The sequence below is a fragment of the Calidris pugnax genome, unplaced genomic scaffold, assembly GCF_001431845.1.
Source record: "Calidris pugnax isolate Ruff unplaced genomic scaffold, ASM143184v1 scaffold44, whole genome shotgun sequence".
In the NCBI taxonomy this organism is placed as follows: Eukaryota; Metazoa; Chordata; class Aves; order Charadriiformes; family Scolopacidae; genus Calidris; species Calidris pugnax.
In genome coordinates this window covers 51,337,053-51,351,450 of record NW_015094506.1, presented here as the reverse complement: position 1 = coordinate 51,351,450, position 14,398 = coordinate 51,337,053, and the positions used below count along the sequence as shown (strand labels likewise).

The window sequence follows — 14,398 nt, the reverse complement described above, 5'->3', positions numbered from 1 at the left end:
GAGGAGAAGCGGGGAGCGGGATTGGTTGGGGGCCGGGCGGGAAGGGGAGGGGAGCGCGCGGTGCATGCTGGGGCGGCGGGCGCGCGTGGAGGCTGAGGGGCTGATGGCCGCCATCGGCGTTCACCTGGGCGCTACCTGTGCCTGCGCCGCCGTCTATAAGGTGAGGGGCCGGGGCGGGCTGGGGGCGGCGTGGCTGCTGCGGAAAGGGTCCTTAGCGGGGGTGGGAGGCGGTGGCTCGCTGCTGTCTCTGCTCCCTCGGGGGTTACGCAGCGGGTGGAGCCCTGAGGGGACGCCTCTCTCCACAGGATGGTCGCGCCGATGTGGTCGCCAACGACGCCGGGGACAGGGTCACTCCTGCCGTGGTGGCCTTCTCGGAGAGCGAGGAGGTGAGGGTTCCCCTCCGCGGTGGGGGTCTGGACGGGAGGGGAGGGGAGCGCTGCCTGCTGCTCACTTATTTCCTTTTTTTTTTTTCTTTTTTCTTTATTTTTCCCTCAGGTTGTTGGCTTAGCTGCAAAGCAGAGCAGGATAAGAAACATCGCAAACACCGTAGTGAAAGTAAAGCAGATCCTCGGGCGAAGGTAAGAGCACAGGTGTGAAAGGGAGGGTGAAAAGGTCGGTTTCCCCCATTAAAGCTGGGCAGTGAAAAGCAGCCTCAGGGCCGATGTTGAAGGCATTTGAACCTGGTGTGATAGGAGTTAAATTAATCTCGCACTGACAGGATGGTATGCCAGATCTTAAAAATTGAGTATATTATGAACTGCTTATTCTACATTTCATTTCAGTATGAAAAGTAAAGAGATGTGTGTTTTTTCTGTCTGAATTTGTATGTGAAAGTCAAAGTCTTAAATTCGGTAACAAGTTGCATAGAATCATAGAATGGTTTGGGTTGGAAGGGACCTCAAAGATCATCCAGTTCCCACCCTCCTGCCATGGGCAGGGACACCTCCCACCAGAGCAGGTTGCTCCAAGCCCCATCCAGCCTGGCCTTGAACACCTCCAGGGATGGGGCAGCCACAGCTTCTCTGGGCAACCTGTGCCAGTGTCTCACCACCCTCATAGTTAAAAAATTTCTTCCTGAGATATAATCTGAATCTTTTTTCTTCCAATTTAAAACTGTTTCCCCTTGTCCTATCATTACCCTTCCTGGCAAAGAGTCCCTCCCCAATGCAGCATATAAGCTGCATACTTCAGTTTCTTAATGAAAGCATCTTGTTACCTGGATGTTTTCTAAAAAAAAAAAGCCAACAAAAAAAACCCTTCTCTAAAATCTACTGTGTTTTTACTTACATGAAACTGTGTATTGGTTTTGTTACAGTCATGAAACATAGATGTAATGCTTATTGGGATTCATCAGTTAGCGGAGCGGTGAGAGTTTGCATTGGCAGTTGCAGTGATGCTGGAACTAAACTTGTTGGTTTGGGTCTTACATCAGAGATGGGACAGAACTCAGTGATGACCCGGCTGTGTTACAGTTCTCACTGGAAGGAGCTGACATGACAATGTCTGATCTGATGAATTTCTCAGCGCTTTTGAGATGTGTAACTTGACGTAGTTAGTAGAGGAATAAGGATAGTCATCTTACTGCTGTTGTGTTATTTCAGTCAGTGCAACAAAAGTGCCACTAAAATCTTTCAATAGTGATTATTGGGGCTAGCAGGTTAAAACAATGTGTTGGTTTTTGTTTTCCCTTCTCACTATCTAGTCAGTATTTTTTTCTACTACTAGTTTGGGGAAAGGAAACTGAAAGATACGAGCAATCAGAACTGTTGTTTTTTCTCCTGTGTCAATGTATCCATAGAGTGGAAACAGGAATTTTGGTTGAAGTAGGGCTTCATATGCTGTAGATGTTATAAGGAATATCAGCAAGATGAATTTGTGCAGTTACCCTTGAGCATATGATTTATTTTGTTGGTTTGTATTTGTCTGGACAGCTCTGGTGACCCCCAGGCAGAGAAATATATTGCAGAAAGCAAATGTTCTGTGAGTATCATCTAGTTTTCTCTTGTTGTTTCTCTTGTAACTGCCATCATTTTACACTTTTCTTCTAGGCATTGTTTGTGCCACATCGTGTTTGTGTTCTGTAGTGTCAGCTGTCATTGTATGAGTTCAATTTGTTGCTGTATAGAATATTTCTCTTTGTATAAAGTAGACAATGTATCTTATTCTGAGATCTGCCATTGTAATATAGTCTAACAGAAAAAATATATAATTCTTGCAATTGTCCAAAGGGATGATTCTTAATATATTTGAATAATAGTATTGTGATGTTTCCTAGCTTTGGGAGAAAACACAGGTTACAACATCTTGTGATAAAAATACTGCGAACAGAAACAGAATTAAACATTGCTCTCTGTTAATAACCAAATAATGTATCTAATAAAGGTGTGTTGGTTTTGCTTACAGATAATTGAGAAGAATGGAAAACTTCAATATGAAATCGATAATAAACTTATTAACCCAGAAGACGTCGCAAAACTAATTTTTAGTAAAATGAAAGGTATATAATAAGTAAAATCATGACATGTCTGGTTTTGTGTTTTAAGCTGTCGTCTTATTTTTAAGATGTGGTATATTGATTTTTTTTTTTGCTTTTAATCAACATGTTCTGCCTATGTTTATAAACAGAAACTGCTCAGTCTGCATTGGGTTCAGATGTAAATGACGTTGTTATCACTGTACCATTTGATTTTGGAGAGAATCAGAAAAATGCCCTTGGGTAAGAGGATTAAGACTTTTCTTTTTTTTGTTATTTATCATGCCTAAAGCAGACCGGCTGGGAGACCAGCAATGGGAATTCTCCTGCTGGACTTGAGCTTGTGACTCTCAGCCAAGACATAGGGATACTTTCTTAATTGGGAAAATACGAAAGCAGGAGATTAAATTCTGACTTGGAATTCACTATTGCAACCAAAATGAAATTCTGAATCAATTGAAGTGGGAGGGAATTCTGGTATCATCAAGGATAGAATGTCATTTCAGATTCGGATCTTCAGTGTCCCCTTTGAAATGCAATCAGTTTCCCATCCCTTTGTACAACAGTACTCACCAAACCAAGTAGTGTTACATGACTTTATTGAGGACTGTTTTCTCAGAGAGCAGACATGGAATACACACCAATATTCTACTTGCAAGTTCTTTTTGGAAAAATTTCTGCTGTAAAAGTTCCTTCATGTGAAAGCATGTAGACTTAAAGCTGTACATAACTGGTAGTGTGTATTTTAAGCCCTTATGTTTAACTGTCATGAAATACTTAAAAGAAATTTGAAGTTGGCCATAAAACATTGGTGAGCTGGGTAGTTGCAGTATGTATTAGAAAACATTCTATTGCTTTGGCATACAAGTCTCAGAATAACCAAAGTGGAGGAAACAACTTGTAGGGCAGTCCCAGGGTTACTGAAATGTCAAGAAGGCATGTAAAGGACACGTTAGAAGTGAAGAGTGCTACCTGGATTTGGATGTCAAAGCAATTTTCTTAGTATGATGTGGTGAAATAAAGTACCAAGAACTTTTAATGCCACACTTAAAGATAAGTGATGAAGTTTGGTTGAGGGTGGGGTTTTTCATCTTCTATTTTAGGGGGGAGGGTTTGCTGTTTTTTACGGGGTTTGTAGGCTGATACATCAGGGTTTTCTTTGACAATGAGCACGCAGCAGATAGAACTACCTGAAGAATGCAGCAGCAACTGAACTTGTTGATACCTTTCTTTTTCCAGTCTTTGTTCATAGCATGCTGTAACCAAGTTCTGAGTTGGTGGCATATGTAGTTCAGATGAAATCTTAAGACCGTGCGTGACTATAGTGAAATCATTAAAGTAAAATGAAATACTGTTATGCCTTTATCACAGGGAAGCAGCTGCAGCTGCTGGATTTAATGTTATGAGATTAATTCATGAACCGTCTGCCGCTCTCCTGGCTTATGGAATTGGCCAAGATTCACCCACTGGGAAAAGGTAAAATCCTAATATTTTACTTCTTAAATTTAAGCTGCTGAACTTAAATCCTGAGAAATCTTAAATGAGGGAATTCTATGTTGCCTTAGCAGTCAATAGAAAATTAATGATTTGAGGCTTGTTTTTCTTTTTTCTCTCAATAAAGCCAATAACAAATTAGAAGATGTAAATCCGTAGTGTTTTAAATCCTTTTGTTCTGTTGGGTGTTTTTTGTTTTGTTTCAATTTTTCGTGGTTTTTTTAGAATTTTTAGAATTGTCTTTAAAGATTCTGCTTGCTCTTTAATGAGCTGATTGGCTTGAAGAAAAAGGCATCCCTTAAATGTATTTTGGCATAGCTGTGGTTTTTTTTTTAATTGTGGGAGCTGGGGTCATTTTGCGTATGCTGAAAGAACTAAAGCCCAGTCCTGGGTTCAGTAGGTGCATTGGGTTTCCCTTATGAATATTCACATAATTCACAAGATTTTCAAAATAGCAATGACTGATGCCAGTGCAAACAGATGTGTTGTCTTTTTTCTTCTTGGTTGGTCTTTTTTTACCCTTCTCATATAATTCCTGCCTGTAATTTTGAATGTAATGTTCGTTTCCCAGTTGTGTTATAGGAAAAATGTTGACTGCTCTCACTGTATGAAATAGATTAATTTTGTCCTTCAGGGAACGTTGTCAAGTAATCAGTGGTACTAAGTTGCATGAAATACAAACACCCCAAATAAAATTCTCTTAAGAAAACTGATTAAAACCTGCAGTATGTGATAGGATGGTCATCTTTTTAGAAAGTGTCAAAGTAAACATAATTTTAGATGGCTTATTAATGCTACTTTTTTTTTTGACGTGGCAGCAATGTGTTGGTTTATAAACTTGGTGGAACATCGCTTTCTATCACGGTCATAGAAGTAAACAGTGGAATATATCGTGTGCTTGCTACAAACACAGATGATAGCATTGGCGGCGTTTGCTTCACAGAAGCTCTGGCACAACACTTAGCTTCTGAATTTCAGAGGTAGGTTTTGAATTCCAAGCATGTTGCTGTTAGGACAGGAACTTCGTTATCTGATGCTTGCTTTCCAAAACAAACAAAAAAGAATTCATGTCAGGCTGTCGGATTAGCAGACTGTCTGCGAGTGAAATGCCTCAAAGATATTAAAGGAGCAGTCAGTTGTTGGGGGCCAAGGAGGAAGACTGGGAAATGCTCGGGATTGGGTAGATGTTGGCTGAAGTTGGTGTTGAGGGATAAGGGATCAGCTGTGAAACTGTTCTGGGTGATGTATGTGACTACGGGCTGCTGATGTCCTTTCAGTCACAAGCTTTTGGGGTGGCAAGGAACTCACCTGTCTGGGGTTTCTTTGGTTTTCTTGTTGGTGTGTGGCAGAGCTTGGGTCATCAGGCTGAAGTCTCTGTGGCACGTTCATCTTACAATGAACAAAAATAAAACATAAATAAAAATAAATAGTGAATTACATTAGCTGTAATGATCTTGAGGTGGTCAGTTGCATAGTAGCACAGAAGGAGACTTTTTAGATGAAACATACTATTTTTTGGCATGTCTAATGTTCTAATGTCATCTTAGCCTGTGGTTAAAATTTGTAAACTTGCAGGCCTTTTCCTGCTGTTCCTTGCAGTCACTTGTATGATTTGCTCAGCTGAGAAACTCTTTAGAAAAGACTTAACTCTGTGTGATAAATATTAATGCCTGAGCTCAGGGTGACTCTCACAGTGTTCTTTAGTTGAAATTGAAATAGACACTTTTATTCTTTGCGAGCTTTCAATTGGCATTGTAGATAATACTAAAATGTGTAGAGAAAAAAAATTGATATCTTTAATCTATTATTCCTTTCAGAAAGTTAGTGTTACTGCTCAAATGCCTACCTTTCTATACTGTTATCTCTCTTGGTGTTTTTTTTGTATAGGTCTTGTAAACATGATATTAGAGGAAATCCCAGAGCCATGATGAAGTTAATGAACAGTGCTGATATTGCAAAGCACTCGTTATCAACCCTGGGAAGTGCAAACTGTTTTGTAGATTCACTGTATGATGGATTGGATTTTGATTGTAATGTGTCCAGGTAAAGCAAATCTTGAATATTTTATATAAAATGATACTTGAAATCTAGGTGGTAATTAAGGTATTCAATAAGCTTTGCTTTTTATTTTTTTTATGGCACTAATATTAGAAAGAGAAGATAGAAGACCAACTTGCTTTGTTCCATATTGATGATTCTGTTACGATGTGTTCTCTAGTAGGTGGGGTGGTAGCACTAACAATGTTGCCCAAAGGTTAGGAAAAAAAGTGCAAAAAGGCACAAGGAGGACACCGTCCCCAATCTTTGGTGTCTGGTTATTGATGAAAGGGGAATAAAAACTGTAATTACTGAAGGTGGTTCATCCCTGTGTGTTAATGGTTTTGTTACTGGATTTTCCTTAAAGAAGAGCAGACTTTTGGACTCTTTGATTTAAATGAGCTTCAGAGTGATAGGAGTCATGGAAGTCTTTGTTGCCTCTTTTTGGCAGCTGGAGTAGATGTTTTCTGTCTTCTTGTTCATGCTGCTGTGTCCTCCTCCCAAGTCTTTTCTCTCTTAGGGTGATCTCTTATTAAGAAGTTTAGCTGATTTTAATTTCTTTTCTAGTCAGCTCAGTTTTGGGTAAGAATGCTAATCCTGTGGACTCACGTTGCAGAGGTTGACTTGCTGTATTCATACAGAGTAAAACTTCCTTTTCAGGCTTGAAAGAGCCCAAAGCATGCACCAGTTTGTTTTTCAACTTGCTTAAGTACCTACTCCCTGTGTGCAAAGAGGGACACAGCTTGATTTGCCTCTGAAAATTCAAGAGGCATGTTTGAGTCTGTGTCTCCATTTTAAAGGTGATGAAGCAGTTCCAGCATTTTTTCTTTTTTTCCCACATATGAGTCAAGACAATAATACTGTGTTTTCTCTAGAGTACGCTGAAGAATGAATGTGCATTTCATGTGGGTGTTAATGATGGAATCGATGGCACAGATATCTCAAAACAATAAAAATCACATCTTCAAGATGAATAATTGGGAAATAAGATATTTTTTTACTGTTTTTAAAAACTTAGTAGCAGATATAGCTAGAGAAACAAAATATGTTCTAGAAGTGATTGTTCTTCTATTTCAAGTATTTCTCTAATGGATGAAATGACACGTCTTTTTTTTTTTTTCCTCTTTTAGGGCCAGATTTGAACTTATCTGTTCTTCACTCTTTAGTAAATGTGTAGAAGCAATTAAAAAGCTCTTGCAGCAAGTTGGATTTACAGCAGATGATATTAATAAGGTAATAATAGGAGTCATTTGTCTCTAGTACGCTTTATAACTCCACAAGAAGAATATTTTCAGGGCCTGTTCTCTTTGCAGACTGAAATTATTTCCTGAGTTCGCTGAGTCCGAGCCAAAAATGCTTAAAGTACATAGACTCAAGATCTTTAGAAATCCTGTGTTTGCTTTGATTTTGGTTATTTAAACTTAAGTACAAAGTAGTTTCAGAATCAATGCTGTGTTTTTACTACTACATATTGAGTAAACAGTAGAGGATTTGGTGTGTTTGTGTAACTTGGTAGAGCAGAGGAGTAGTTTCTTTAGTATATAGACTTTCTTCTGCCTTCACTAAGTTTTGGATGGGGTTTGCAGACACTTCTGAAGAAAGCCTGAGTTTTGATGGTTTTTTTCATTACGAGTTGAACAAATTGCTTAGTGTCTACTTGGTGCCCATGTTTGTCCTTGTCAGCTTAAAAAAAATGTAGGAATGCATTAGATGCCAAACTGTAGAATGCTTTAATACCAAAGATAGTAACTTAAGCAGCAAATATTAATATTTTCATCCAAATGTCTTTTTTGCTTTGGTATGAGGGAATTAGCTTCATCTAACCTGTGTGTGGCAGATAGTGCTGTGTGTGTTGCTGATGGAGTTGGCACGTGAATTCTGCAGCAAAATTTAGCTGGTGCTTTTAATGATACTTGATGCTATTTCAGACTCTCAGTGCTTGCTGTGTCACACCTGAGTTTCACTGGCAGAATAATGAAGTAGCCCAGGCCATTGTTCAGAGAAGTCTTTTGTTCTCTAATGGTGGTATTTTTTGGTGGCCCAGTGTGCTGTTCTCACAGGTCTTAATGCTTGAGAGAGGAGACACAATATAAATGTAAAAAAAATGAATCTAATCTACAACTTTTATGTTTTACATGAAAAAAGGTGGGAATTAGCTTTGTTTCTAGATCTGGTTGATCTCGATGAAGTTACTGTAAGATAAGGGTTTGAAGAGATTTTTCTTGCACAAGCTCAGTAAGTGATGGCTGGGTGTCAGTGACCAGGATTTGATACTGGGGCTGATGCCATGTAGTGTCCCTGTTAACCTGTAGGTGCACAATGGTGAGCAGCACAGGTTACAACATGAAGAAATCTTAACGAACTTGTAGTGTGAGGGTGATCAAACACTGAAACAAGGGCCCACAGAGTCCGTGGAATCTCTGTCCATGGAGATAAGGTCCTGAGCAGCCTGTTGTAACTGGACCTGTTCTGGGCAGAAAGTTGGATTAGATGTCTGGAGATCCCTTCCAAGTGCTACTTTATGATGAATTCCTCAATTTTTAAGAAGTTACTTCATCTAGTTGATGCTTACTTTAAGAAACACTTTTTCAATGTACCATTTCAAACTTGCAAGATATTTATACATATACAAAAGCAAGAGAAGTCAAGCAAAGATGGCATCAGTTTTTCTTTTAACAATTACAGATGGTAAAATATCCCAGAGCAGTTTGCATTTCTGTGTTGCAGGTTTTGACCTGTCTGTTTTTATCTGTCAGAAGAAAGATTTGAAATCATTAAGGCATGTTTTCCAGGTAGTTCTGTGTGGTGGGTCTGCTCGAATCCCAAAGCTACAGCAGCTGATCAAAGACATTTTCCCAACTGTGGAATTGCTGAATTCGATTCCTCCAGATGAAGTTATTCCCATTGGTGCAGCCATAGAGGCAGGAATTCTGCTAGGGAAAGAGAATCCTTTGTTGGAAGAAGAAGCACTCTTTATTGAGTGTTCTGCCAAAGATATTCTTCTGAAGGTAAGGCTAAAATGATTTAACTTAAAAAAATTTTACTGCTGCAATGAATATACAGCAATAATTATGCACGATTGATGTAAGAGAAACAGTGTTGTTTTATTATTGGATCTACAGATCAGCTATAAGTCGTAACTTAAGTTTATTAAAAAATTGACAGGAAAAACTGCTTGATTTTTAAGGGGAGATTGTGTCTCAGCTGCGTTGTAACAGCTGGACTCTTGCATTTATTTCTAGGAATTTTTTTTTTAATTGCTTTGATGGTAAATGTGGCAGAGAGAATGAATCTTAGATTTCTTTTCTCATGGAGTGCTACTCTAACACTTCCAGCTCACTGAAGTACTTAAGAGAAAGGCATGAACTTTTTTTTTCCTTTTTTAAAGGGAGTAGACGAGTCAGGGGCTGACAAATTCACGGTGCTATTTCCATCAGGGACGCCGCTGCCGGCTCGAAGGCAGCACACCCTGCACGCTCCTGGAAACACCTCTTCTGTCTGCCTTGAGCTGTACGAGTCACTGGGGGAAAGTCCCGTGAATGAAGGAGGGAAATTTGCACAGGTTGAGTATATACACATTCATACACACATTTAATATTAACTGCTTGGAAATCAAGTGGATCTGAAAAAGAAAAAATATTAAAAATATAAAACTGAAAACAATCCCACCCCTACTAAAACTCCTTGTTATAAAATTAGAATGACTTGAGTCTCTAAGGAAACAGCCTTTAAGCGTTCTTCTAGCAATGTGTTTTTGAAGAATTGAAGCACTTCTAAAGAAATCAAAGTTTCCCTTTTGAATTTCTAAATGCCCGTTGGGGTTTGACACCTAGCACTACTGTAGTCAGTAGGGATCATAACCGGTTGTTCCAGTAGTGCACATCTCCAACATTTTAGAAATAAAACTGCTGGAGGTGGTGATGGAGGTGCTGTTGTACATACTGTTGATTAATTCTTGAACTTTCTAAATGGGACAGGATCTTGCTATTAAATACCACATCTGATTTTTCACAGTGGTAAGATGATTTCGTTAAATCCTCACCCGATATAAAGATATAACTCAGGACTCAACCTATTGAGAGAACTCAGCTTGTTTGAAAGAGAGGTGATGTGCTTACCTTGGCTTCAGGGCACCTAAAGCACCAGGGAGGGGGCAGGTATGGCTGTAATGGATGGAATACTTGAGAAAATTGTTATTCCACCTTATTCCTGCCCAAAGATCTGTAAGGGAATGGGGAAAGGATGTTACCTAATAATTAGAAAACTGATTCTAAGGAACATGCTCGCCTCTTAATGTGGTCTGTGGGAGCTGGTTGTAGGTACTCCAGCTATCTTGGTGATAGACCCGGAAACAAACCACTGAAATGGTAGTGCAAATAGCTAAAAATACACAGATTTGCACTATGGATGAGTGAAGCCTTTTAGGGCATGCTTTGATTTTTGAATTATTGGTATGAGAGGCTAAACAGCATGAATTGCAAACCTTAGATGTTGGGTCACTTCCATTAAACTGCTGTGCAAGGGGTAGGTACTCCAGCTATCTTGGTGATAGACCTGGAAACAAACCACTGAAATAGTAGTGCCAATAGCTAAAAATACATAGATTTGCAGTACGGATGAGTGAGCCCTCTAGGGCATGCTTAAATTTTTTTTAAATTATTGGTATGAGAGGCTAGACAGAATGAATTGCAAACATTAGATATTGGGTCGCTTCCATTAAACCACTGTGCGAGGATTTAGAGAACTTGATTATAACTTAACATTTGATTATATTTTTTTTCATAAATAGATTGTACTCCAGGATTTAGATAAGAAAGAGGATGGCCTACATGACATACTAACTGTTCTCACTATGAAAAGGTACCTGAAATTATTTGTTGTTCTGCTGTTTAACTTGCTGTGTCACACTCGCGACAAGCAGCCTGTTCCTTAGTTACATTCTCTTGAATGTTTAGTTTTGTGTTGAGAAATTCCAGCAATTTCATTGCTTCCAGGGCTGTGTCCTAGCAGGGGTAAACTCTGTAGGTTTTATACAGTACTTTCTGTGCTTTCATTGTTTGATTCCTAAAGAAATAAAGCTTCAGAGTTGTATAAATAATTTTGTAGCAACTTTTGAACTGTTGATCAGTTTACCAGTGCTTGAGAGCAGTCAGAATCTCAAACTTCCTGTGGAACGGGTCGGGTAGCTCTGAGCCCACGCTCCTAGGAAAAACACAAGTAAAATCTGTCTTTTTACAGAATTACCTGGTTCTTACGGGAAAATACAAAGTATCTTATGGGCGGGGTGGGGAATGTGGATGACACAATATTGAAGAAATTTCTTTAACTTTCTTAGGTCTTAATAGGAGTGGTTGGGCTCATTTGAAATAGTCTGAATAGTTTATAAAGATACCAGAAGGTGGAATTCTAAGTAGCCAAAGTATGTTTATCTTCTGAGGATTATCCTGAAGTTCATATTGCTTTTCTAAATGATATGAGAGTTGTCCTGATGTTGCTGAAAAACTGAATCCCTACTTGTTATTTGAGTTCAAAATACTTCATTTTCTTCTGTTCACTGTCAGGTGTGTCAATGCTCTATTAACAGACTTCACCTAAAATGCTGCCTTAGTCATATGGAGACTTGCACTTTGCGTGGATAAGCAGAACATCTTAGGGGCTATATATGTAGCTGTGTAGTGCAGAAAACCTGCAATATTTTAAAGGGGTCTTCAGTAATACTTAGATGAAAAAGATTAAGGAAAGTTCACTTTAACACATCTGGTTTTGTCTAATTACAATGTAAGGCTGTTGTAATCCTAGATGAAGTAGGATTCAATATTGTCTCTGATCCTTGGATTTTGAAAACTTATGTTTTTCCTTCTTGATGGAGATCCTTGGTATTTAAAGGCCACTACTGCTTTTAAAAGTCAAGTTCTCATGCTTTGAGAAGACATGCTTATCTGTTGGTTGCTGTTAATCAGAGTTGACGATGAATATTTTGAACAATATTAATGCATACTCTACTTACAAACCTGTAACAAATGAACTTACAGTCCTGAATCTTTTCCACCATATGTAGAACAGCTAAATGCTTTAATGGAGAGCAAGAAGTGTGTATCTAAATATTCAAACTAAACTCGATTTCATAAATTTTGTCTGTGTCGAAGCATGTTCTTCCCTGGATGTTTTGAGACTCCTCTTTCTTCCTTTCCTCTGCACGCAGACTGTTGTTTATCCTCTCTGGAACAAGCAGTAACATACTGTTTTGCTGAGAGAATCCTAAACATACCTTTCTCTTCTATCTAGGGATGGGTCCTTGCACGTCACCTGCACAGATCAAGATACTGGAAAGTGTGAAATCATCACTGTTGAAGTGGCGTCATAGTCTCCTTTGAAAGGCAACGCTCTTTGAAGTTGATTTTTGTCTCCTGTTGGCTTTTCTTGCCAAAGTGGTGACTCTCTCCAAGATGATCTAGGTGATTCTTAGAGGACTGTAAGAAACTGAAGTAAAACATTAATCCGTCACCGAGTCTGTTTGGAGTGGAAAGCCTGGTGTTAGTCAAGGCACACAGCAGAGCATTGAATTACCAGTGCCTCTTCAAAATTCAGAGGACAAAACTCATGCTTGTGGTTCAGCAACAAGCATATTGCATAGTCTAAAGATTTTTTTTTTCCTTGGACTAATTATATCAGTATATCTGGCTTCAGCAGCATAGCATTGAACCAAGGACTGTACCAAACTGTACTCAAGTCCTGTGTGGTCCTGATGTTGCCTGAAACCGTGGAGGTGATGCCCATTTGCACTGGCCTCTTGAGTGGGACTTTTTTTCTGGAGCTACCACAAAATGGTTTTGTGGTGTTACCTGAAAAAATATGTGCTTATTTATGTGTTATTAATAAAATGGTTTTTATGCAGAACCCCGGCATCCTCCATTTTGTGGGGTGCTGTTCTAATCTGTATGTTGTCACACATTTGTTTGGATCTAAGCTGGCAGGTTTTTTTCATTTTAGGTAGAGGAGCAGTAAGAAGGAGATGGAGCAGGTGGGTGAAGCTTGAGGATTTAAGGGTCTCGCCCTAATGTGCACTTAAGGGGCAACAGTTCACCCTGAGGGATAGATATTCTCTTATAAAGCGAACTCATACAGTAGAGCCTCAAAACTGGAGACACAAACTAGAGCAAGGGCTGCCTGGCTGGATTTGAAGAAACCTGTGTTCAATTACCTGTTTATTGTGTTTTTTTTTTACCAGCTTCCCAAGCTGTTTTGTATTTACAGAATATATATTTCGATTTTATTTTTTTTCCTACCTCACAAAAGCACCAGCTACTGCATAGCATAGGTATAAATACTACTACATTGTGTGGGGTTTGAAAAATAGGAAAACAGGTAAATAGTTCACCAGTTCATATGTAAAATCTTCTAAAAAGGGTCTTGGAAAACCCAAAACTGTTGAGGCAGCAGAGTCCTACAACCCTTCTAAATACAGGTGAAGAGATGTTTAAGCACTAGTGAGTGGCTGGACATCTCTGAGGGATGTTTTGTTATGTGTAATAGAACTGTAGAAGGGTTTGGGTTCAAAGGGACCTTAAAAACCATCTAGTTCCAACTCCCCTGCCCTGGGCAGGGACACCTCCCACCAGACCAGGTTGCTCCAAGCCCCATCCAGCCTGGCCTTGAACCCCTCCAGGGATGGGGCAGCCACAGCTTCTCTGGGCAACCTGTTCCAGTGCCTCACCACCCTCAGAGTGAAAATTGTCTTCCTGATATGTAATCTAAATCTACCCTCTTCCAGTTTGAAGTCGTTACCCCTTGTCCTATTGCTATGTGCCCTTGGAAATTTCTTTTCTTCTAGGCTGCCTCTGGTACTGGAAGGCTTCTCTAAGGTCTCCCTAGAGCCTTCTCTTCTCCAGGCTGAACAACCCCAACCCCTTCAGCCTGTCCTCCCCAGCAGAGGTGCTTCAGATCATCTTCGTGGCCTCCTCTGGTCCCGTTCCTTCTGAAGCTGGGGGCTCCAGGACTGCAGGCGGGGTCGGAGAAGAGGAGCAGAATCCCCTGCTCCCCACGCTGCTGGGGATGCACAGCCTAGGATGCGGTTGACATGTTGAATGAGGGGTGAACGTGGAGCTTCTCTCCCGCCTCCACCGCCCCCTTCCCCTCAGGACCCGCCGAGCTGCGGCGGCCGCCGCGCGCCAAAACCTCTCGCGCGAGGGAGGGGGGGTTAAGGGATCCCGCGCGCGCCGGCGCCGCGCTCTCCCCCTCCGCCCTCTTCCGGGGGGCGGAGCCGCAGGCGGGCTCCCCCTCAGCCCTCCTCCTCCCCCCCTCCCCCCCCCCAAGATGGAGGGCTGGCGAGGAGGTGAGGGAGCCGCGGTGACCGGCGATGGGGCCGCCAGGCTCGGGCTTTCCCCTTCCCTTCTC

General features: G+C 40.5%; 2 protein-coding genes across 3 annotated transcripts in view; both read left to right on the top strand.

Moving 5' to 3' along the window:
* Positions 1 to 83: 83 nt before the first annotated feature.
* Positions 84 to 12,901, top strand: HSPA14 (heat shock protein family A (Hsp70) member 14). 2 transcript variants are annotated; one of them, XR_001414220.1, is made up of 14 exons: positions 84 to 160; positions 306 to 386; positions 496 to 578; positions 1,932 to 1,980; positions 2,404 to 2,497; positions 2,626 to 2,716; positions 3,845 to 3,949; positions 4,786 to 4,947; positions 5,855 to 6,010; positions 7,135 to 7,237; positions 8,797 to 9,012; positions 9,442 to 9,566; positions 10,794 to 10,864; positions 12,290 to 12,901. XR_001414220.1 is itself a non-coding variant. In XM_014963179.1 (14 exons), the coding sequence occupies exons 1-14, from the start codon at positions 104 to 106 to the stop codon at positions 12,366 to 12,368; spliced, it is 1,521 nt and encodes a 506-aa protein (XP_014818665.1). In that variant the 5' UTR covers positions 84 to 103; the 3' UTR covers positions 12,369 to 12,901. The 2 variants fall into 2 exon arrangements, 1 of the variants encoding a protein (XP_014818665.1); XM_014963179.1 differs by having other exon boundaries at positions 9,393 to 9,566.
* A 1,408-nt stretch (positions 12,902 to 14,309) lies between these two features.
* The window catches only part of SUV39H2 (suppressor of variegation 3-9 homolog 2), a 12,197-nt gene continuing 12,108 nt past the window's right edge, over positions 14,310 to 14,398 (top strand). Inside the window, exon 1 of the mRNA XM_014964054.1 lies at positions 14,310 to 14,336. Within this exon, the coding sequence (XP_014819540.1) occupies positions 14,318 to 14,336 (19 nt within the window). The 5' untranslated portion in view covers positions 14,310 to 14,317. The remainder of the gene's footprint in view (positions 14,337 to 14,398) is intronic.

Excerpts from the sequence above, each read along its gene's own strand:
- HSPA14 (XM_014963179.1), top strand. The coding sequence starts at position 104 with ATGGCCGCCATCGGCGTTCACCTGGGCGCTACCTGTGCCTGCGCCGCC. Across the intron at positions 387-495 it reads CCTTCTCGGAGAGCGAGGAG|GTTGTTGGCTTAGCTGCAAA; the intron begins GTGAGGGTTCCC and ends TTTTTCCCTCAG. Across the intron at positions 2,498-2,625 it reads AATTTTTAGTAAAATGAAAG|AAACTGCTCAGTCTGCATTG; the intron begins GTATATAATAAG and ends GTTTATAAACAG.